The sequence below is a fragment of the Neopelma chrysocephalum genome, unplaced genomic scaffold, assembly GCF_003984885.1.
Source record: "Neopelma chrysocephalum unplaced genomic scaffold, ASM398488v2 Primary Assembly neopelma1_69, whole genome shotgun sequence".
Lineage (NCBI taxonomy): Eukaryota > Metazoa > Chordata > Aves > Passeriformes > Pipridae > Neopelma > Neopelma chrysocephalum.
This window is the reverse complement of record NW_020897729.1, coordinates 240,531-264,969: the sequence shown is the minus strand read 5'-3', so window position 1 is coordinate 264,969 and position 24,439 is coordinate 240,531. Positions and strand designations below refer to the sequence as shown.

General features: G+C 47.2%; 1 protein-coding gene across 8 annotated transcripts in view; it reads right to left on the bottom strand.

Moving 5' to 3' along the window:
- The window catches only part of FGF12 (fibroblast growth factor 12), a 224,000-nt gene that overhangs the window by 91,617 nt on the left and 107,944 nt on the right, over positions 1-24,439 (bottom strand). Inside the window, exon 1 of one of the 8 annotated variants that reach the window (XM_027685481.1) lies at positions 7,827-8,733. The exons of 6 other annotated variants lie outside the window; for them this stretch is intronic. In XM_027685481.1, coding sequence (XP_027541282.1) covers positions 7,827-8,025 — 199 coding nt within the window. In that variant the 5' untranslated portion in view covers positions 8,026-8,733. Of the gene's footprint in view, positions 1-7,826; positions 8,734-24,439 lie in introns of those variants that run through there. One more of the 8 variants, XM_027685478.1, reaches the window with a different exon arrangement.

The following is a 24,439-nucleotide window of genomic DNA, read 5'->3' as shown; positions in this document are numbered from 1 at the left end:
TCCCCTTAAGATAGCACTCTGCTGGAGGGAAGGTGAGACAGGAGTGCCACGGGGAGAGCACTCTGCACAGAACATTCCGTGGATGCCGCTGCGTGACGTGGGAGAAGCTCTATGCCCTCCATCACCGTAGTGGCTGTATCTAGCTCTGCTGCTTCATCCTCCAATACAGCCTCCACCACTGCAGGTTAACCAGCTATCTTCTGACATTTATCAACGAAGTCACGCACTCCAAACATGAACTATCACACTGAAAAAGCCCCAGGAAGGAAGATGGGGAGTGCAGGCAGGCGGCAGCATAACTGCTCCCTTCCTTTCACCACAGCTGCCCACCTTCCAGCCAGTGAAGTGCCACAGGTCCCCAGCTGAGGGTTTCTGTTTGCGAACACAGTGGTGCCAAGCACCATCCAAAACAGAGCTCATCTTTGTGCTTGCTAACACTGAAAGAGGAAGAGGCACTGATACAAGTCAGGCTGGACTGGACAAAATTACCCTTCCTCCCACATAAAATTTCAAGTACAATAGACGCACATGCTGCTGAGAAGAGAGAGGAGCTGCTATTGCTACCTCCCTTCTTGTCCTGACCCAGTCAGGGTCTTCACAAGAGCTCAGTACTCCTCCAAATGTAGAGCTCTGCCTGGAGCAGCACAACCCCAAACAGCATCTTCTCAGCATCTCCCCGGGACAGCAGCACAGTCACCTCCCCATGACAAACCTACAGAGCAGATGCAGCAACAGAGCTGCAAAGACCCATTCTGTGATGATGCCACTTCCAACACTAACCTTCATCTCAGACCACAGCCCATTCCATGGGGAAAGGGCAGAAAACAGAAATGCCTGGGGGCACTGCACGGAGCCAGCCTTCCCCATCATGCCAGCAACCAGCCAACAGCTCATCCCCAAGGATGAGAAGGGCTCAGGGCTCAGACCACTATCCTGCCTCCAAGCTCATGGCTTTGTCCCTCTGTCACCTTTAACCTGGAATGAGCACAGGACAGCAGAGGTGTTTGGCAGGTGCCACGATGCATCTAGATGAATTTTCTCAGCAACCACATAAGCTCCATCAGGGTTTCAGAGAGCCCCAATTCAGTGCTTGGAACAAGCACACAGTTATTTGTCTAAGCTGCAGCGTGGGGGCTGGAAAAGCCGGAGTGACTGGTCTGCCTGAACAGTGAATCCCACAGTCGTGTTCCACAGCTCTCTAGAAAGCTGCCTTCTGCTTTACCATTTAAAAATGTGTTGTAGCTGCTATTTTCACACAGTACTGTTAAGAAGCTGGAGCCCTACAGCCCTGTGACCATGCTGCACAAATTCAGTCTCTGCACTGACTCCCGCAAAGCACAAACCCTCCTTTAAAAATAATTTATTCCAGGAGTCCCTGCAAGCAGTGTTTGCTGGACGAGGGGCACAAAGTGTGTCCATAGCTCTACTACAGCTTTTAATAGAGATGCAAAGTAAAACCAGGCTCTGGAAAGGCTGAGTTATTTTAGGATTCTAACGCATGTCAGAATAGGGCAAAGGTAAAACAATAGATGTAGTAATTTACTCCATGCTCAGAAAGGCTAATGCATTAATATGAAGAATAGTGTTAGCCAAGGAATAGAGATGAACAACTTATTAACCAGGAGAACAGAGTAGGAAGGTACCATTCCCTGATAGACTGCAGTGTGTGCAGCCCAGGGACAGAGTAGATGATTTCAGTACAGGTCACTTCTCAAGAGATTTCCAAGATTAAGGCACAACAATAATGCAGCCATGGCAATGACACTACAACAGCACACGGAGCATATGGAAATGTATGTGTATTTAAAGGTAATTCTCTATTCAAAGGCTAGTACTTTGGAGCTGCTTTCTCTGACCTGTTCTCTTCTGTGCTCTTGGTCACCTTCTGCCAAGACATGGAGCTTGCAAACACGAAAGGAATGTCATTCTCTTGCATGTTTTGCATGATAAAACTCTTGCTTTGATTTTAATAATAACAACAACAAGTCACAGCTTGGTTTCTACTGTGCGGGAGTAGAAAAATCCCAAAAATAATGTGCACATGACTGTTCAGAACGATGGATCAAATGGAACAAATGCCAGAGAAATGAAACAAACGCCTACCTGGCCACTGTGCTATCTGGCAGTCCATGGTATGCCTGTTTGGAGAGGTGAAAGAAGGAAAGAAGACAAGCCCAAGAGCGTTTGCACTTGCTCCCCACCATAGTGAGGCTCATGGTTCTGTTTGCCTCTCAAACAGCCTCTTCAGCTCCCATGGCAGCTCTGTTGTCCACACTGCCCAAGTCAAGCTGACAATTTGTTTTGGCAATAGCTATCTTATTTGTTAAAATATGTGGTATCTGGTCTACTGAAATTCTTCTAAATTCATGCTGAATTGAGCAAAGCAAGGAAGGAGGGAAGAAAATCTTGTCTCTATTTTGGTATTTTTTGGAACTCAAGCTTTTGGCTTTATATTTCAAAATAGTATTTCATTTAGAAGTATACTCAGAAGTTAAAAAAAATACAAGTATAAAAATCCTCCAAATGAAATTGCACCTCTTCCCCCCCAAAAAAAAACCCTCCCAGTTGTATCAATGATAAACTGATTTATATGGATCTTTTATGGGGAGGGAAAATAATCACTCATGAACCTCTTTTTGCCCTGACTTTTCCATTTGGCTGGTGATCGAAGAATCAATCATTTGTATTGCTCTAATGGTGAACCTCCTCTGCTGGCTAATGATTTTCACTGCTCCCACAAGCACAGCTACCCCTGAGGCCATGGGGACAGAAGATATCCATCCTTCTCGGAGCTTGGATGACTTCCATGGATTTTCTTGGCATCAACCATACTCAGTACTAGTACGAAGCATCTTACTGACTGACATGCTCACCCATAAGCTGTGTTTGAAGCGGGCTGTCAGCTGACTTTTCCTGCTCTGGAGAAAGCCAGGAATCTGCAGCTCTTTCCCAGATTTTAGAGATGGACAGCTCAGGGTTGCTATCCTAACCCCCCAGTAACCGAGCACAGCCACTCACCATGACAGTCACCACATCTGCAAGTCACGAACGTGTGCGATACCACCCCCAGGGATCAATTTGATAAAATGAAACCCATCTGCTGAGCTGTCACAAGCAGGAGGGAGCCTATTCCTCCCTCCTGATCATTTTGGCATTCATTAGCACCCGCGGGTACAGAAGGAGCTTTCAGCACCACCAGCAGATCAGACCTCAGCGATGACAGACTGCCCCAAACAAGGAGGACGCACGCCCTGAAGGCTGTGCCCTTCCCCTTGGTGTTATCTTGCTTGTGTTTGGCTGGCAACTTGGCATCCATGCCCTCATCTCAGCTAGCACTTCTATGAGCTCTTGCTGGCCAGGCAATGCCATGATTTCCAGCCATTTCCATTCCCGTCGGCCACTTCTTAGATACGAGACACAGCACCAAATTCTGCAGAGGAGCAGGCAGAAGAATGTGATGGACCACTCTTGGCTGGGCATACACCCAGACATGCACGGACACGCTGTAGAAAAGTGCTGGGAACCAGCTGGAATCCTACTGCAGGGAGCAGCTACGCGCTGGGATAATGCAGCTGGCATTCAGACACCAGCAACAGAGAGGCCAAATTCCACAGGTTGGGCAGATATTACAGCTGTTCTGAGATGCACCACTCCACAAAAGCAGGGAAGGACTACAACAAATTTAACAGGAAGCTAAAAAGGTGGTTTTTACCTCGAGCTTCAATCATAATTTTCACCCTGAATGAAAACAGAAAGGACTTCAGGATTTAACTCAGGGAATTTAACAGCTTGCAGAGATGACAGACTTCTCAAATGTTTTAAATGAATCTCCGAATGAACAAAGTCCTTCTATGTCCTTCAACTAAAGTTGCTTTTATATTTTACTTATACTGCTGCAAAAATATCTATGTCCATATATTTTAAGTTCCAAATCTCTATTTATTATTCAAAATGAGAAATACCACAAAGGGAAAACATGGTTTTAGTTATTGCTTTTTTGCTATGTGCAAGTCATTTCCTTCACTTTGGAAGAAGCCTTTAGATCTCCTTAAGGAAAAGCATCCTTTCCCCTGGAGGAGCACAAAATATATATCAGACAAGGGGAAAAAAAAGGAATAAAAATAACACAATTTTTTTCTTTTTCCTGGGGTAAAAAAACCTGTTTGAGACTGAGGTCTGCATTCTCAGCTGGAAACTCATCTACAAAAGCAACATCTAAAGGGATGGAGATGATGCTACACAGTGCCTGGCACTGCCTGACCCAAAGCTGCCTCAATTCAAATATGATTTTCCCAAGTAACAACACCCTTTCAGTGGGCTTCACTCAGACAAAATTTCCACCAACCCCACGGATACTCCAGCCTGTTCCCCCTTGTGCAAGGCTACCAAACTCCTCAGCTTTGCCATTCAGTGTCCATGGCATAACGGAAGGCCACCTCCACCCCAGCTCTCCGGGGTGAGCTCTGCCTGAGAAGATGGTCAGTGAAGCATCAGCAACAGCTTTCACAAACAAGCTGGACCCTCCAGCCCAGGCTTTGCAGACTGTTACAAAACAGCTGAAGAAGGGACATGCCTGGATGCTTTAATTCAGCCACAGAGGGGATGAAACTACTTGGTTCAACTATTTGTTGGCAGAGAAGTGATGTGGAGAGAGCTTCTTGTCAAGTCTTCTGAATTCAGCTCTTGGACTTACCAGTCTCTGAGGAAAAATCCAAGTCTTGAACTTGTACCAACAAGCCATCCCATACAGTAATTTCTTTTGAATCCTTTATTAAGTCACTATAGTCAGAGAAAAATATATAATTTATAGATGCACAATTGCAGCCAGTGACCTGTATTAACTCACAATAATGGGATTAATTCCATGTGTCCAAATGTTCAGTTTAGTCCACAGCACTCAGTGTCCTTATTTGGCCTATCTTAAACTGATAAGTCATCTTGGAACCAAACACATGCAAGAGCTATAAAAGAACACAAAGCGTGTATGTGAGACAGCTGTCTTTGCCCATTGAAAAGACAGACAGAACTAGTTCTCAGTTTACAACATGGTCCCTACTGCAACCAACAAATGAGATGTTTCTGCAGTCAACTTTTCCCTAGGAGCTGATAGCTTTGATTATACAAGGTATCCCTGCATGGACCTGGTTCCCCATAGCTTGCCAAAACCTGTGACTGCTCATGCCCACCACTGAGCAAGACTTAACTGCTACAGGGTGCAAATTCTCCCTTCCCATATGAGAGCAGGAGTACGTCACTTTCCCTTCACACAGGCTGCAGTGTGGAGCACAAGGTGCCAACCAGTGCAAAGTAACTCCGCTCACCCACGTCTCTACTGAATATTTTAGTTACAGCGCTGTTTGAGTCACATATTAAAAACACTTAATTGATGTAAGCTCACACAGTTACTTTACAGAAGCAAAGAGCAAAGGGAACATGAACCACCATCAGAGCTGTATTTCTGTAATGGCACAAGCTGCTACAGCTCCACCATTGCTGCTTCGTGGGCTCACTGGCAGTGGGGACCCAAAGCATGGTATGCTGGGATGAGCATCAGGATTTAGGTCTCTGTGTCAAGTAAGTGCTCCGTGCTTGGTCTCATCTTCTGTAAACAGGAAATATCCTCTCCATTTATTAGAGCTTGTTGAGTACTACAGATGAAAATCACTCTTTAAATCTGAAGTTTTTTGACAGATTCTCCTGATAGTCATAAAACAAGGTCATGTTTAAAAAGGTAAAGAGAGATCCCCTAGCACTGTACCATCTCCAAATGTGATCGTACCCTTTCTGAACATGGATGTTTCTCTCATTCCTTTCACTGACTTGCAAACTACTGAGCCAGCATATCATTAAGTAGACATAATCACTGGGGTTGTGGGTCACTGCACAATGTATGCACATTTCTTGAAACTACTTTCAATTCATTTGCATGTCATTTGCTGTGCAGAAACTCGATTCTGGAATGTGTAAGTTATCTGGGCACGATACACTCCCTGAATAAACAATCTGAGTAGCAGCATCCCAGTGGCAAGCTGCCTTCTGAGAAGCACACCCAAGATCAGGAATAGGATGTACCAGTGAAATAAATCTCTATTTAAAAGATGGATACTGGGAACTAAAGCAGACATAGTCCACAGGCTAGGAAAGGACATTTGGATTTTTTTCACAGCAAATTAATTCCTCTACTTCTTTAATTTTATGAAATGAATACAGTACTGGTTACAAATGATTGACTGACAGCTCTAAAGACTGAACAGCTCTATTTTTACAGCACTGAGTGGCATTGATCCTTCTTCTAAGTCAATAAAAAGTCTCCCTTAAATCACTCTGGTCTGTAAATTATTGAAAACCTTCCTCAGCATGAAAGACCATGAAAGTTGAGGGAATTCTTAAAATTCATCAATTCTTCACAGGCATTTACTGAGTCCATGGAAGCAGAATTGGACCTGTCCAGCTGGGAGAACCAGGGTAGAACCAATAAAAAGCCTCCCAACCACACCCTACCAAGTCACTCAAACTTTAATGAGACAAAGCATCTCGAAACCTAAGTAACAGGTCTAGACTTCCCAGCCCTATAGGTCCTTAAGGAACCTAATTTAAAGGCAGAGTAAGATGGAGAGGAAAGAGAAACAGAAAATGATTTTGTCAGTGTGACTCCCAGTTCCTATTCTTGACCCTTCAAAGAGTGATTCCTGAGACAAAATGCCAACACTTTCTGGGCAAGGGCCGTCTTTTGGTCTTGGTTCACAGGTTAACTAATACATAGGATAGTCCAGTAAGCCACCACTCATCATAACTTGAGTAGGAAAAAAAAGGGCAACTTTTTTCCCTTTGAAGCATAAGCACAATACTAATGTATATGGAAAACATGGGAGGGCTACACTGGTTGATGGTACATCCTGAAGAGCTGAGGAAACAAATACCTCTGTTTTTTAATCACGATACTAATGGACACCTGAGAAAACTACATGTTTTCTCAGGTTCTCAAACCAATCTCTGTTTTCTCTCCTTAGTGGTGACCTATAGCAGTGAAAAAAATAAAGCAAGAAGTAAATAATTCCACTGAGAAATCACGGAGGGCCTATTCTTGCCAGGTACTGAGTTTTCACGCCTACCAAGGATGGCTGAGAGCACAAAGCACTGCTCAGAACTGAAACTGTGGGTGGTGGGACTTCATCGTGGAAAAGTGAACAGTGTGTACACTAGGGCTGAAGTTCTTCACAAGGAACCAAGACTGAGCACAGACATGCAAAAAAGAATAAGGGAAAGAAAAGGGGAAAACAGGATTACCCTAAAGAGCATTTCTAGATCCTTGCAAGCTCAATATCAGGTGTAACTGTTCTGCAGCTGCCATCTGGAAAGCTTTCTAAGCTAATGAAATTCCCTACGGAACTCTGCTCATGAAGCAGCACTTGATGGATTTAGTTATCAAATGGCCAAAATTTTAATTGATCCTCAGTTTATCGATATCCTTGTCACTATGCAGAAAATAAGAGATCGTTTAAAAAACTTATCTGCAAGGAGGTGCAGAAATACAATTCTGGGTGAAGCTCAGATGAAGCCGCTGGGTCCCTCCTGCCGGAGGACCCGCTGTGCTCACGCTTCGGACAGCGGTGGAGGGATGCTGGCGGCAGGTCGATGCCCACCCATCCCGCCAGACCGGAGGAGAAGATGTGCCAGGACCCAGACCAAAGTTGAGCGCGGAGCAAGCCTTGTCCCCAGCCGGTCCCCGGCGGTGCCGGAGGCGCCCCGGGGCAGCCATCCCGGCGGATGCGGGGCTGCTCCCCTCCGCGGAGCGGGTTCCCACGGCCCTGGCCCGCCGTACTCACCCGGTCTCCTCCTCACCGGCCTTTTCCTGCCGCTGCAGAAGCGCACTTTGCTGAAGACCCCCAGGACGTGCCTCTCGCATAGGGAGCGCCCGTCCTTGCTGGGGCTGGAGCGGCGCTTGGAGGCGGACACCCGGTCGCTGTTGGACTCCCTCGCCTGCCGCTTCTGCCGGATCAACGAGCTGGCGATAGCCGCTGCCATCGCCGCTCATGGGCCCCCCGCTCCGCTCCGCGCCGCTCCGTGGGGCGCCGCCCGGGCGCGCTGGGGCCGAGCCGCCGCCGCGCCCCGCGGGGACCGGGCACGGGGACGACCCGCTTAACGCGCTGCAGCCCCGAGTCCCGGCGCCGGGGAGGGCTCAGCCGGCCAGGAGGAGCAGGGCGCCCGGGCAAACAACCATGGCTGGCCGCCGGACCCCGCCGCCCATGGGTCTGTCCCCGGGAAGCGCAAATCCCGGCGCGGGCGGCCGTCGGCGAGACCCCCCGGCCGGGCTGGCAGCGGCCGCGTAGATCCGAGAGCGGCCGCCCCGCTGACGAAGGTCCGCCGGCGACAGCTGTGTCCAAAGGATAGGGGGGCGCGGAGGATCCGCGGGTCCCTGCGGCGCGGTGCCGCTCCGCCCGGGCGCAGGCGGCGGCGCTTCCTCCCGCCGGCCGCCCTCCGGCGAGGGGCCGTGGGATGAGTCAGAGCCCCCCCGGCCCGCGGGCAGCCCCGGCCCCAGCGCGGTGGCTCCGAGGCGCTGCGCGGCAGGGCGCGCACATGGACGCGGCTCCGCGACCGGGCTCAGGGAGAGCCGCGCTGCATTTCTGTTCGCACTCCTCCTCTTCCTCCTCTGCCCCCCTCCCCACTCCGCTCCCAGAGAGGGCGGGAGGGGAAGGAAAAAGCAGCCACGGAAAAAAGCAGCAGGTCAGCAAACAAATTAAAAAGAGGGAAGGCAAAAAAAAAATTAAATTAAAAAAAAAAAAAAAGAAGCACCCGCCCGCGAGTGCGGGCTCACATCGCCGCAGCTCGGCGCCCCGGGTTCACAGCGCCATGGCTGGCGCAGCTTCGCCTGCCCTGCTCGCCGCCTCTGCCCCGGCACCGGCTCTCCCCGACGGCAGCAACCCACATCGTCCGGCCGACCGGGCGGCCGCCGAGCGCTCGGCACCGGGGCGGCCCCGGGCCCGGCTGCCGCGGCGGGGACAGCGGCGGGAGGAGCGATGCGAGGCGGGGAGGAGGTGGAGGAGGAGAAGGGCGGGGGGGTGCGGCTGCCACTGCTGCTGCTCCGTGCGGGGCTCAGGATGCTCCGCGGTGCCGCCCGACGGCGGCGGGGCGAGGAGGAGCCGAACCGCGCCCGCTGCCCGCCCGCATCCTCCGGCCCGGCCCGGCCCGGGAGGGGGGAGGAGAGAGGAAGGAGGGGCCGGGGAAGCCCCCCGGACGCCCACGCCGCTCGCAGCTGCTGCCAAGGCGGCGGGGAGCTCCGCAGCCCCGCGGCGGCCGGGTGGGGCGGGCTGGGTCGGTGCCGGGCGGGAGCCGGGCTCCGGGAGAATTGCAGCTGCTCCCTCTCGCCCTTCTCTACGCAATCCTACGTGATCGAGGTTTGGATGAGAAACATCGCGCAGGCAGATCGAGGCAATTGCAGCTCCGCGGCGGCTCTGCCTCTCCGCCCGGGCAGCCCCGCCGCCCCCGCCGGGCTTCCCCGGGGCCGCAGTCCCCCCGGCCCCGCCGGCGGAGCCGCCTGCGAGTCCTGCAGCCACCCTGGCCGCCTCCCTCGCCACTGCTGTCGGTGCCTGAGCACCCAGCCTAGGCAGCTGAACATCTCCGTGACTTTCCCTGCTTTTCCGTGCAAGCAGAGACAGGGCGACAGCGCAGGATGCGCTGCCGGGGGCCGGTGCCTCGACCAGGGAGCGCGCAGACGGCTGCAGCGGCGGTGGGCACTGCCGGGCTGCCTCTGGCTACAGCGCTCCCAAGACAGACCACTAGTGCATCAGCAGGTGCTGGCCCGGCTCCCGCCCATATCCAGCCACAAAACTGCATCAAACAAAATTTAAGATGCAGATAGATACATCTCCGGTTATCCAGAGAAGTAACTGCTGTTGCTGCCACAAGGACGGTGCTCTCCAGATTTCAGGTTCAAGTAACAGCTAGAAATGATAGCTGTTCGGTTAGTTAGGTGACGAGCAAGATACCTGGGGGAGTGTGCAGGGGTCAGGGTGGAGGGACAGGGGATCTCGACTGGGAAGACCGGACCTGCCCCAGCCACACTTTGGCAAGTAGCAGCTGCAGGACGAGCCTAATCCAATCCTGAACGTGTAGGGCTGATCCATGTTCCCAAGTGAAGAGGGCACTTTAAACCAGTGTGACATGCCCTGGGAACTATCAACTTCAGCAAAATAATCTTTGTAACTACTTCACTGCAAGAACTTCGCCTCTAAATTATTTTAATGTATTGGGAAAAAACGCAACTGAAACAACCGCCCACTATGTCCACAAAGATTAACTTAACTCTGGCATTACTTCCTGATTTTCACTCTTAGTCTCTATGCATACCATAACAAGATGGAATCAGGTTCTCAAGGGGAGGACAGGAGAAAAAAATATTCAAAACCATTTGGGAGATATAAATGTTTGGCTGTTGATCTCTTTTTAATCGCTGCCAACTTTTCTCGAGCAGATTTCACCATCCCAGTCAATAAAGGTTTTTCTTCCCTTTCCTGTAACTAAAATGCTTCATATTTTAATTTTCTCTATCGGATTATTTCACTTGACATCAAGGAATTATTGCAGTACAAGGTACAGGCATGGCCTAAAGAAAGCTGTTTGCAATCAGAGAATCACTGTCTGAACTGCCAGTGAATTATCCAAAGCTTCATCTTCAAAGGATCTGAGCAAATCTGATATCTTCCCAAGAAAAAAGTTTTCCATGTATATATAAAGATACTTTTTTTGCCTGTAGTCTTCAAATTTCTGGTGAAAAAAATGCTGGTTTATCTGCACCATATTAGATAAGTTCCAGCTATTTTGACGTGTGACTAATTTGTTTTGTTGTGTAGCTATAAACAAGGAGCAGCAGCTCTGCACTTAAAAACGATCCTAATCAGTGATAAAGTCGGTCATAGTAATTTTTTTTTCCTGGTGATTTGTGGATCTGAAAAGCGAGTTGCTGCAACTCCTAAGAAAGAAGAAAGGATTCTCACAGGTCTCTCTGCTTCTGCAGTGATGGAATTAAATTAAACCAGAGCTTGTGAAACTGAATATAATGTTGCATTTGCCAACATGCAGGTCTGTCTGTATCTATAGATGGCCAAGGAGTCCACAGGGTTTGGTTCTGAACATGGGCACAGTGCCATGAGCTCCTGGTGACAGTACTGACATGGGCATCTGCTCTGCACGACTCTGGATCATGCCCCAACTTCACAAAATTTTCTGAAGAGCCCATGCTTTTATAAACACCAAGCAAACCCAGAGCAGTCTTGAGCTGGAGAATGGAAGGCCAACCTCATCATGCCCCTGGCACTGTCATTCTCACAGGTGAAACCTGTGATGGGCTGCCAAGTGAAACAGAAAAGCCTCCTTATCTTTGGTCTCCCCCAGTGGAAGTTCTCTCCTTCAACTTTCATTTGGGTAAACAGGGTTCAAAACACCTCCCATTTTCATCTGTATCAGCTACTTCTCTTTGAGGGTAGTGCAGCCTATGCAACTAGCCCCTGTTGAATCCACAGGCTGCATTCCTCATCGCCACCAATGGAAGCTGAATTTTTTGACCTAGCTGGGCCAATATGGCATTTTTCCTTAAGGAACATAATTTAAAAAACATATTTATATATAAATATATAATATATAAAATATAATATAATTATTGCAGAGTTATTATGGCAATTTTTCTCCCATACCTCTTCTTCCCTGGGCTCCCTCCTCACTTCAGTCTCAGTCTGGAAAGCTGCACAGTGCAGCCTATGAAGAGGGAATGCAAGAATAGCACTGGTTCATAAAATGAGCAACACAGACAGTGTTTTGATCATGGTGGAGAGATTTGCCAGTGCTCCTCCTGCAGTTTGTGGAGAAAGACCCCATATCTGGCACACAGGAGCAGGCAGAATTTCGGACTCCTCAGGGCTGTTGGAAGATCAGACTAACTATGCTCATTAAATATCCTCACCCCAAGCATCCAGGAGCCTCTGCATTAGACACTCACTATGGAAAGTGACCAATATAAACATTTCAAGACACTGTAATTTCTGAGGTTTTGTTCTCTTGATAAATAAAATCTTCTGTCCTCAGTGCTGAGGTTTAAAATGAATGGCTGAATTTCAGGGCTTTGGTGACTTAAGCAGAGAAGAGATCTAGAATTGCATTCCCTTACCTTCCTAAACAGAATGATCTATCTAGGTCAAAACTGAGGTTATTGGCATCTTTCCTTAGTGAAGTGCAATAATTCCCGCAGGGTTGCTAACAGAATATCCTGTTTATTTTTCATAGAGTCTTCAAAAGCCATGGGCTGTGTTCTGTAGTTTCAGTCATTAGGCATATCTCTGCTTTACTAATTCTGTACACACAGAGCTAACTACAGATAGGAACATATGCAGGTTTTTTGCTGTTTTATCTGCAGAGCTACTGAAAATGCATACATGAAAATTAAGGAAGAGATTTACATTTAATACCACTTAAAAATGTGTATGCATGTTTCTGTAGTTGAATGGGGAAAAAAAGACGCCCATCTCTGGCCGATAATTGTGAATGGCCTAATTCACCATTTTATAGCAGCATAGCAACAAATCTCTTCCAATAGGAAGGCACTGTGGAGTTTGAAAGTCTGCATGCAGACACCTCTTAAGAATTGTACCCAATTTCCACGCTGTGTAAATTACATCCAAAATGTGCATTGCCAGGGCTGCTTATTAAGCAAAATTAAGCCCATATCCATGTTTTATTAACTTTATTCTTTACAAGGTAGCCCCTTGTTGCATGTCTAGCATAATTAAAATTCATGCAGCTTTGGCATTCCCCAGCCTCTCTGCGTGGGTGGACTTTTTGGAAAAAAAAACATGCCTGGTTAACCTGATAAAGAAAAGATCTTACCGTATTCTGCTCAGTTTCTGTGCAGCTTAATTCTGTTTACAATGCATAGGTTTGTATCTGTGTTTGAATGCCTAATAAGAATTCACATGGCCACTTCAAAATATGCTATTCAGGGAGAGAGATCTGGCCCTAAAACAGCAGCAGAGTACAAAAACTGGCCGGCTTTCTGAGCTGTTCTCACACAGCTGAGCTTGGAGCTGACTTGGCCTTTTAATAAACACAGAAGAGCCTGCATCATCTGATTGCCATATTAAAATAATTTATTTAATGGGCCCTTTACTCCCTTTTTTGCCTTCAAAGATTCAATTAAAACAAAATTTGCAACTCATCACGAGGAGTATTCATTAGTTTACCTGGTGTCTTTAAAACCAGCTGTAGCCTGGGTAAAAGTTGGGGCTGCCTGTATTAAAGTGAGTGGCAGGTACACAGTTGGCAGGTTGCAGAATGAAACCACTATTGCAAAAACCAGGCCACAAGCAGCACCAACACAACAAAAATCAACTGTAGACCAGAAAAAGAAATAATTCTGCTAGGATTTTATGCATTCATATATTTTTTTCCCCTTTTTAAGAGAAAATTTTCAATTTAATAGGAGTTTTTATTTCTCCTTGGTGACTTGTTGCCTACATGAGGTGGAGGCAGTCAAACACAAGAAAGCTTCACCTTGCTGAAGGGAAGTGTGGCTGTCTAGGAGTGAAAGTGTCATGATACATTTCTCTTCAAGAAGCTTCCTGTATGACCAAACAGACTTTTGTCTCCAGGGTTCTGGAAGCACCTAATGGGACCATCTCCCTCAAACAAAGCCTGAAAAGGAGCAGTAGAGGGAAGCATCTGAAACTGTTCCCATATATGAAGAGAGACCTCCTTGCAGACAGATCAGTGCCTGTCCCACATGTCAGAGCCAGACCTGAGGCTTGTTCAAGATGGGCTCGTCTCAAAGCTGTTGTTATCACCTCACCCCAACAGTCCTGTTCATTGGCCATTCCCTCATTGCCTTTCCCAATGGGATCAGGGCATGGAAAACTGCCGTCCTTGCAGCAGTGCACTTCAGTTGTGGCTTCATAAGTGTCAGGAGTCCAAGACAAAGCACCTGCAAACACCTGCCCAGTGACAGCTCCCGCAAGGCACTTCAGTCATTAGGACAGTGCAGGGAGGAGGCCTCGCTGAAGGAGCAATGAAAGGATCAGCACCCTACTTGCAGATCCCCTTGTGCAAGGCAGAGCCAAGAGCTCACCCTTCCTGAGCAAGGGGCACAGAGCCAACCAGCTGCTCCAGGCTTAGAAACACCCACCCAAGCATCTGGAAAGAAAACTCAAATATCTTCTTGCCTGTACTATAGCTGCTGATTTAAAAGAGAGGACAGAGAACTGCCTCTCTTCCTTTCTTCGTCCATCCACCTCCTCTTCCTCACTGGGCCTCTCCCAACATCCAGCAACTCGCTCCATCCCCTGCCTTAGGGACTTTTCACCCATGGCCAACCATTTATTAGCCTTAAGCCACAGAAACTACAAGGACCTGGAAGGGAAAGGAAAGCACAGACTTGAGATTTCATTCCAGGTCTTACGTCTGCATTCACAGTGTGTAAGAAAGAGGAGAAGACCACATTCTTTGTGCTTTTAATGCAGAGCAGAAGCTTGAGGTGAAATAGGTGAAATAGCCACCACAGAACAATCCCAGTTGTGAGCCTGAGACTGAACACACACACATGCCCTTCCCTGTCTAAAGTAGATATTTAGTCCTCAAACATCAGGATAGGGACACCATCATGAACAAGACGACTCCTACAACCTTCCCCTCCCTAGGAGAGGTCAGCCATCCCCACCCTTCTCTTTGAATCCTATCTAATGAAAACCTGTAGCCCATTTAGGCCTACAGTTTCAACAATGCAAGAGGTGCCCAGTTCCCATGGACACTGAACCTGGTTCTGTCTGAATTTACATGTCACCTGCATGAAGGTGATGAGATCTGGGTGGAGAGGGGAGTGTGACCCCACAGAGCAGCTTCCGGCCTAGGGCCCCCATACGCCAGGGCTCAGGAGGTCTGAGGGGCTGCAAATGCTTTTCCCCATCCCTGGGAGGAAGGAAACCTCCTCCTGTTGTAATCATGCAGCCAGACACCAATTTCAACCATGTCAGGAAAAGCCTTTCAATTTAAAGTTTCCATCAAGCTGACTTTGCTGAAAGTCAAAGAGATCCTCCCTGATTAGATCTTGGCTGAGGCAAACCAGCCCGATTATGTGATTGAGAATGATAAAAAGGAGGGAGGGAGAGCAAAACCCCTATCTTGCTCCTCCAGTAGGGCTATGGGACCACATGATCCACAGCAGGTCAAGGCTTGAAGACTAGGGACATCCACCTCTTCTATGCACCTGTGTGGCACTGGCATAGGTCAAGAGAGGGAGAGGGGACAGAAGCTGTCAAGGAGAAATACCAAACTCCCTCCAGACCCACAGATCTGTCTATCTGCACATCATGGATTCTGACAGACCTAAAGAGGCCTTGGAAAGTTCCCTGACCCCAAACTTCACTCATCTCTTCATCCAGCCTCCAAATTTGTAAGAAGCCCAGGATTTGCAGCCTGAGCTAGGCCACATCTCAGATCCTGCTGGGCCAGCAGAGAAATGCTTCACAGGGGCAGTCCATTGCTCAGTCACTCAGCAAAGGGTCCTCCCAGTTTAGAGAGCTCGCAGAAAAAGCAGCAACTCTGACAAAACCTGGTGTTTCCACTGCCATCAAACTCTGCTGAACAGGAGTGCCGGGACATTAATCCTGCCCTCAGGATACCTCTGAAGTTACATGCATCCAGATTGCATCTTATTTAAACAAACCTGCTTATTTCTCCTGCATACTGCAAGGGCATACTCAACACTAAATGTAAATGTGAGATTACAGCTGTCATACAGCCAGACAAGGTTTGAAGACTGGGTAAAAAAGGATCTGGGTGAACACATCGCTTCCCCTGTAAACCCCTGGCTTCCAAACACACCTCTTGCTATTTGCATTGTAATTTATTTCCCTCCCCAGCAATAAATCAACTTCTCTATCTCTCCAGCAAAATGAAATCCCAAGTCCTCTCTGCCCAGACTCTCACAGCTGCTGCGATCCAGACACCAATGAAGATATCAGTGGTCTGGAAGGAAATCTAAGTTTGCCAAGGATACAAAGACTAATGCAGTGGTAATTAATGATCGTGGCAAGTCTGGCGAAGAGACTAAACTGAACTGACGTGGAAACTGAGTTCATAGAAGCAAGTTTCCTTTTAACACAGCCAGATTAAACCTCTGGGGATAAATTCTGCAGTCTGTATTACTTCAAGACTGGGCAATTTCTTTTCCCTAGAAAGCAATGACTCTGGGAATTGGGAACCATGAGGTACAGCTGAACAGGAGCTTTCTGCATGGAACTGCAGCTAGGAGAGCCCAAGCCCATGGGGGCGTGCATCAAGCAATGGGGAGCAGAAGAAATGTTCTGTCACAATTGTATCCAATGCAGCGAACATCAGAATCACAAAAGTCACAAAGTTTGGTTGCCACACTTCAGAAGTGGCAGAACAGAGGGTCTGAGAACTACAAAGAATATGGATATAGTGAGAGACTTGAGCAGTTCAGTCTCTTGGTTGCAGTAATATGCACATCTACAGGGATTCACATGGGGCCACTCTGTGAAAATCCTCTTGATATTCAGCTGTATGTAGCCTGTTAATACTGTGGCCACTGAGTTTGCTGTTGCTGAAAATCTGGCCACAGAAGACAAATGGTTAAGATCCTCGGTATCCAAGAGAATGATAGAGAAGACTTGTCCCTGACCAATAAATCTCTCACCTCTCAGTAAGAATATTTTCAAAAGGAGGGGCTCTTTCAATCCAGCAGAGTCAGAGTAAGATCTGGAGGCTGTAAGTCAAGGCAGGGCTTATGTTTATTGTTAATAGCAATGGTAATTCATCAAGAGAATGACATGGCAAGAGTTGTGATGGATTTGCTATCATTTCACCCTAGCAGCCAACCTCTTTCAAAAATAGATGAGCTGATATCACAGTGCACAGGGTACAATGGACCCTGGAGAGGTCAGCCTTGTACTGTGCCAGCAGTACCTTCATCATCACTGACAAGGTTGGTCCAATCTCTGATTAGGGACCTGCAGCAGTGGAAGCCCCACATCTCCTTTGGGAATGTGGCTCTGTACTATCCTCAGCTGAGAAAGGCTCCTTCTAACATCTAGTCCAAGTCCCACTTAGCTAGAATTTTTTTGCCCTATTGATGCATCTGCCAATGGAGGACTTACTGGGCTTGCTCAGTGAAGTCTGACTTGAGTGACACAGGAGATCGGGCTGTGCAATCACAACCAGTCCCTTCCACCCGGCTTCTGAGACTAACCTGGCATCAGTTGGTATTAGAGCTCACACGAACAGAAATCCACTTTGCACAAAATCTTGGGTTCAAAGTTACAATTCTTGCCCACAAGGAGTGAAAATGAGACCTTTTGGAGGTCACCATGAAATGCCAGAAGAGAAAAAAGTGCACTGATGTGGTAGAACTGGTGGTCTCACCCCTTTCAAGACCAAGTCTCTGCTTTTGCACTGGGCAGAGCAGTGGCATGAAAATGGGTATTAAAATCCCTGTGCAACATGTTCTTTTGAAATTACTACTTTCTTTCTCCCTTGCACAGTTTTGATAACGTGGCATTTTTCAAGAGAATAAAGCACCACTACTCGTTGTTTGGCTGCTCCTTCTGTAGGCATCCATCACAGCCTCCCAGTCGCATGTGTCTCTCTGACATGACTTACAGTTTTGGCCTTTTCTGCTCTCAGACTGCTGAACTCCAGAAGTGCCTACAGTGGAAGATGCAATAGCTGTTCTAACTGCTTTGTAGGGCTCTGCTGGGGCTTTGCAAGAACAGCTTTTGGACATGGGCAACCCTGTTTCCTTGCATCCTTTATTCATGACCCCTCTACAGCTTCTGTTTTGGACAAGGAATTCCTGTGCAGTGTGATTTCTTTCTTCCTCTGTGTCCATGCTGGCCTGCCCTCCCCGTTCCTATGCATGTTGCTTTTCTCACTTCAGGGACAGAGTTAGCATCTCTTTGGTCTTATTCCATCACAGAACAGAAAAAACCCCATTCTGTTAAAGGGCTGTTGGAGCCTGCTACAAACAGGTCATTGATGGAATCTAGTGTCTGGAGACTACCCCAGTAAAACAGTAGAAACAAGCAGAGAGAGCAATGCCTTCTATGAGGCATGAAGAAACAGGCAACAGACCCTGCTTACCCAGGAAGTCCTGCTCTAAAACCTTTCCTGTTGAATGCAGATGGATCCTTCAGGATGAGAGGCCAGGATCCCCTGATTTTCCCTTTGTACTCCCACAAAGAAGGCTGCAAAGTTGGGAATGCTGCCTCCCCGCCGCCCCATGGACAGTGTCAGGCACCCAGCGTGATGTCCATGTCTTATCCTTGCCACCTGGCCTACATCTTTTGCAGGAGCCCACAGGCACTCCTGCCCCAGCACAGGGGGAGAGGGGCAGCCTCCAGTAACCAGACGAGCTGGCAAGGCAGCCAGCAGCACTCCAACCAAAGGTGATACAGCATTGCCAAGTGTTGTCAGATGTAGGGAAACTCACAATAAGAGCCTTCATCTTTCATTATGATTGAATGCTCCTGCTCCAGCCTGTTGGAAATACCATCTCCTGAGATGCTATGGGCTCACCGAAGTTCATGCAAGGTAGTATAAACCAGGGGGCAAGTTATTAGCATTTTCTTTTGGCAGAAGCTTATACATAAGATTAGCTGTGCTTGGCAATTGGAAAATGTATGAGCGTGGGGGTGAGGAGCCTGAATTAAAAGCCACTTAAGTGGGTACTTGAGTAATTATTGGGAGGCTTCTGAAGAGACATTTTTGTCAGTAATTAAGGAGAACATGGCTTTGTGCTGGGTACAGGTGGCAATATGGCAACACAGATCATCAGCACTCCACAGAGAGATGACCATCTATCCATGAGCTGTAGAAGCATGTTGGGATTTTTCTGCCCAAAGAGCATCCTTCAGAGTTGAAAGAGAGACAGAGCAGCAAAGGGGCTGAAATCCTGATACTCTCACAGTCGCAGATCCTCTGCATGAGGGAAAAGGATGCACAAAGTTATTTTTATGAAGCTGCCTAGCTCCTGAGGTAGCTGTTCTTCAACAGCGGTGGGTCCCACTGTCTTCAGCACCTCCACAGGCCCTGAAATCCTTGGAAAACTCCCCACACAAGGGAAGTAAAGGAAAACATGCTGGGGAGTTCCAGCCTGGAGGAGGGTTGGCTTATGCCTCCTGTCAGTGGAATGGCAGATTAGTCGTGCTCTGGCTCCAAGGGCTCTCTCCTCTGATTTGTTTTCATAAGCCTGATACATGCTTTGTCTGTCATTTGCTCAGCTTTGGGGATCTTTCTGTTTGTTAAGTAATGCCAGTAATACATGCAAATGTATTATTTCTTCAGTCCATTATAGCAGATACTTCTAGAAATCGATGCCTCTAATACGCACTCCAGCCCACCTCAAATGCTGTAAAATGTGGGGTGCAAGAAGGTGCCCTCACATGAAAAGACTGATTTGACAGTGAAATGATTCCGAAATAGAGCTACTTTTAAGTCCGCAGTGACAAAATCAGGCACTTAGGAAATTAAGTGTGAAGACCTGTAGCTACCAGGGCAGTGTCTGTCTCCTCATTAAAGATGCAGGTAAAGAAGCTTGAAGACAGTAGCAGTAAAAGCAGCATATGCAACACAAACATGTCCTTGTGAAGGAGCATAATTCATAGACACTTCATTACCTTCAACAACTTTAAGGTCCTTGCTTATTCATCAGCAAATCTTAGCTGTCATGAGCCAAAAAAACGTGGGCTGGGACTATCAAAATGGACACAAATGAAGCAGACTTCCAGATCTCACTGATGCTCCAGGGATCTCCCTGCAAGTTCCAGCCTCAGTCCCTGATACTACCAATGCTCTGTGTGGAACGTGGGGTGTGCAAGAGATCCCTGTGCAGCAAGTACCAGCTCTCACCCCAGTTAAACATGCCAGACTGACTCCTGCAAAGTTCCCCTTGAAAAAACTCAGCTGACGTGAGGAGGCAGACACCAGGCATTTGTTCTAGAAAAGGCTACATGTAATCCCAGCCTTATTATTTGCACATGGATAGCTCCAGCAATTATTGCAATCCTCTCGCTTTTCTTTCTTGACTCCTGGCACAATGAGGGGTCTGAAAAGTCTTCTTTCTGTTTTTATTTATTTAACCATTTCACATGGACTCTGTCAGCTTGAATTTGACCCAGCTTTGTAATTTCATAGGCAAAATAAAAATACCAAAAAAAATGAAGCATTCATAAACCCTCAATCAAATGGAAAATATTCCCACAATATGGTGCAGCTTGAATAGAGGCTTTTCTTTTTAAAACAAAACATGCTCCCTTGTGTTGTTTGAAACCCTGGCACTAAAGCAATTAAGAAAGTGAAACTGGCTACAAACTAAAGCAGAATGGACATGTTTCATAGATCTTCATTGCCCAGGCAGAAAGAAATGTAAACAGGGCATAAATTACAGCAGTCAGAGGACAGATAAGCTGAAGGACAATACTGGCACAAGAGCAAATGGGTAGAAACTGGCCAAGAATAAATTTAGGCTAGAAATTAGAAATGGTTTCCAGTGATCAGAGGAGTAAGACACTTCCAACAGGACCAGTGGGCACATTGCTGCTCTCATTCTGCTCCCTCTGTTCCAAGGAGGCTTTTTGTGCACATTTGTGAAAAGATGATGTGACACAGCCTGCACAATAACATGAGCCAAGAGACCTCTTCTCTAATCTGTAGCACCAATTCTTTCAGTCTTTCAAAAAATCTCTTTTTAATGCTCTAAGAATGGGGAGATATTTGATGTGAACTCAGAAGGCTTTTTTATTTAACCTCTGCTAATTGAACCATCTTAAAATATATCCATACTAATAGCCTTACACATTTAATTGATGAACTGAAGTAAGCAACAACAATTATTGAGTGTTTTTATTTAGCAGTGTCATTAAATAAAGTGAAAGAAAATAAGATCCCATAAAATACAAATGGTCTTATCTAAGTGTTGTTAGGGATGCAATGACAGGAGTGCATTCAGTCAAGTGTTTATATTGTTACCATCATTCAGACATCAGCTCCAAAGCTTATCTAATTTGAAAGCCACTCCTGCAGATCTTTGCTATTGATTGGTGCAGCCTGCAGAGACACCACTTTCCACAAACTCATTTCAGAATAGGGAAGCTGTCAGCTCCCATATGTGGGGTCCCCTGGCCAGCTGGTACCCACATCTGTCTGCACACGCCTTTTTTGCTCGCTGGATGATTTGAAAACACCCAGCATCCTCTGGGAAAAGCAAATTCTGCTGGCAGAGTGAGTTAGGGACAGACATACCCTCACCTCTCTACCCCAGATCTCCCCTGAGCAGGACTGAGGTCTCTCAACTTAACTATTACTCAGCTAAGTAAAACGTATGTTTATGCCTGTAATTTCTGCACTGAACTGTTATATTGCCAGTTAATGTTGTTTAGAAATGAATTGCTGCTGCATAATGTACAGCAGAACAACAAATACACATTAGCTACATATCACAAATCAGATAATTACCAACCAAGATATTCTTACTCATGTTCAACCTCTTATATGATGTAATAGGACACTATCAAAATAGAGCTCATATTACAATGACAGTTTTGGCTTCTAGCACTTTGGCTTTTATTGTAATAAATTCTAATTTTCTGATTTTTATCTGCTCTTCCCCCCCTGCTCCTAGTGGCATAGGAATTATGATTATGCCAGCTCTAAAACTAGACTGCCTGCTTCTAAAGCAGTCTTTCTGCCTGATTCACAAGCACAGCACTGAAGCGTTTGAGACACAAACACTGCAGATCACCCTCAACGCCAAGAACAAAGCATCAGCTTGATCACTTCACTTCGATTCGACTTCCACATCTGCCACCAGACCACAGGGTGACCGCAGGTGCGTACTCCCCACACTTCAGATTCCTCCCATCCGTAGAACGAGGGCAATGATACTGCTTTGGGGAGCCTTCACCTCAGAAAGGCTTGCAAAGATACTTTCCTGGAGGGTCAGGTGGATTTCAGGGTGGGATTTTTCACGCAATGCTGACCATGACTGCTGATGGAGGAGCTCCCACTTTCCCCATGCTCATGCAAATGGATCTGTCAGGAAGGGGCCCCTTTCTGAAAGGGCTGACACTCTTCAGCTGACACATTTGACCATGTTCCCTCGGCATCCAGCTCAAATCCTCTGCACCACAAGCTGAGACCCTGTCATATCTTACTCCTCCCTGCAAGGCACTGATGCTGCAGAGTAGCCTCGGTCCCCTGGCCACATTCACCCCCCCTTATCAGCTCCTCCAGCCTGTTTTCAGCTTGCAGGATTCCTATATTCACACTGCAATAAATGACAAGGTTGCCACCTTGCTTCGCCAGGACTTAATTTTTCAGTCCCACAGTCGTTCTACCCCCAGAACCATGGTACATGAGCTCAGCAGCCCAGAAGCAGGGGAGAAGATGCAGGTGCCACTAATGCCACCCAAACCCCCGTGGTCCCCAGGGCTGCACTAAGAAAATAATTCTGACTAGTAAGAGACACTGCTCATAGGCACCAGGGAAGCCCTGTCCTTCCAGCGTGCTGCATGGGGGTCAGTCCTGCAGCCTCCATCCAGTTCCTGGGAAACACCAAAGATGTTTCCCACTCAGAGAGATCCTTTACCACCCTACACAAACAACTACAGCAGCATGGCAAGAGTAACTGCACCCCACAGGTTTGTAGGATTACAGCTCTCAGCATATACAATTTCAGAAAAATTTCAGTGTGTTTTTTTATGCATGTGAGGAGAGTGAAAAATAAGGAAAATACAGTGTTGCACTGAGCCATGTTCTTTTCCTACAATGAATTAAAAAAAAAGAAAAACAATTCTAAGTTCACAGAACTATTTTATTTTACTTGAAATTAATTTTGTTTCTTTTCTACATTATTTAACCTTAAAATGTTAATTTTTAGGAAACCCCAACACATTTCAAACTGTCTCTTGTCTTCAAGGCAGTGAGGGAGAATTACAAAGTATCTTGGAATCTGTCTCTCATGGAAAAATTTGAAATGCAATTAGATAAAGACTTGGAACAAAGTAAAGCTCCCCAGCCTAATGATTTTTATTATGGGTTTGTTTCGATTTTTCTTTTTCTAAAATTGGGAAAATACCTCATTTTTCCTCTAAATCCATCACTGTTTTTTGTTTGGGCATCCTGGTCACTGCTGCACCTAAGCCATAGATTTTCCAGTTTTCTTTCCAAGGGTCTGTGGGTTAGAGCAAGCCTATTTTTTTTTCTTTTTCCATATGGAATAATTTGGATCAGGTATTTACAACTGAGATTGGAAGAGGCTCAATTAATCTCCTTCATAATGAAAGTGGACAACCCCTGGGCGTGAGGAATCCGCAGACTGACACGCAACAGAGAGGGACGGCAGCCAGGTATGGGAGCTGAGAAGGGAGAGCACCTGCCGTGCAAGGTGACTGGGCCACACCAGAACTGCGGCTGAAACTCAGCAAAAATACAAGAACCACCACTGAAATCGGGGTGAAAAAAAACAAGTTTGAGTTTCTTTTCATCGAGTTACAGCGCTGTCCCCCTGGGGGGTGAGCACCCACCTCGTACCTCCACTGCAGCAGAGCCACAGCCAGCCTGTCAGCGCATCCCCGCACAGGCCTGCCCGGTGCCCTGCACAGCAGTGTGAGCTCTTTGGCCTGCAAGAGGCTTCTCAACCAAACCCTCAGGGGATTTAAGAACACTACGATAAAAACCGCTACCTATTTCCCTCAGCCAAGACGGGGGCGTGTCCCCCATGATGTTACACAGAAAGGACACCGCTGCCGATTTTTATCTTAAACCACGCCCTTTCTGAAGCGTCCCTCTCCCTTCCTTCCTTTAGTCCCATCATTTTTAACGCCTGCGGAAGGGGGACGGGTCCCCAAGCAGGAAACACGAACCGTGTGGGGAAACTCGAACCGTGTGGGGGAAACCCGGACCGTGTGGGGGAAACTCGAACCGTGTGGGGGAAACCCGAACCGTGTGGGGGAAACTCGAACCGTGTGGGGGAAACACGAACCGTGTGGGGCAGCTCCCCCCCTCACGGGCCAGGCCCGGGCGGCCGCGGAGCCGCAGCGCCCCCCAGCGGCGGCCGAGCGGGAGCATCCCGGCTCCGGGATCGCCTGCGCTCCCCCTCTACCCCCGACTCAGGGGTAAAGAGAAGAGGGGGAAGGAAGGGAAGAAAAAAAAAAGGCACAAAAAAGAATAAAAAGAGAAACAAAACAAAAAAAAGGTGGAAAAAACAAAGATGGAAAGGGAAAAAAATAGTAGAAAGGAAAAGGAAGGGAAAAGGAATGATAAAAGGGAAAAAAAGAAGGAAAAAAAGAAGAAAAAAGTAAAAAAGGAAAGAAAAAAAGAAGAAAAAAATAAGAAGAAAAACAGAAGAAAACAGAAGAAAACAGAAGAAAACAGAAGAAAACAG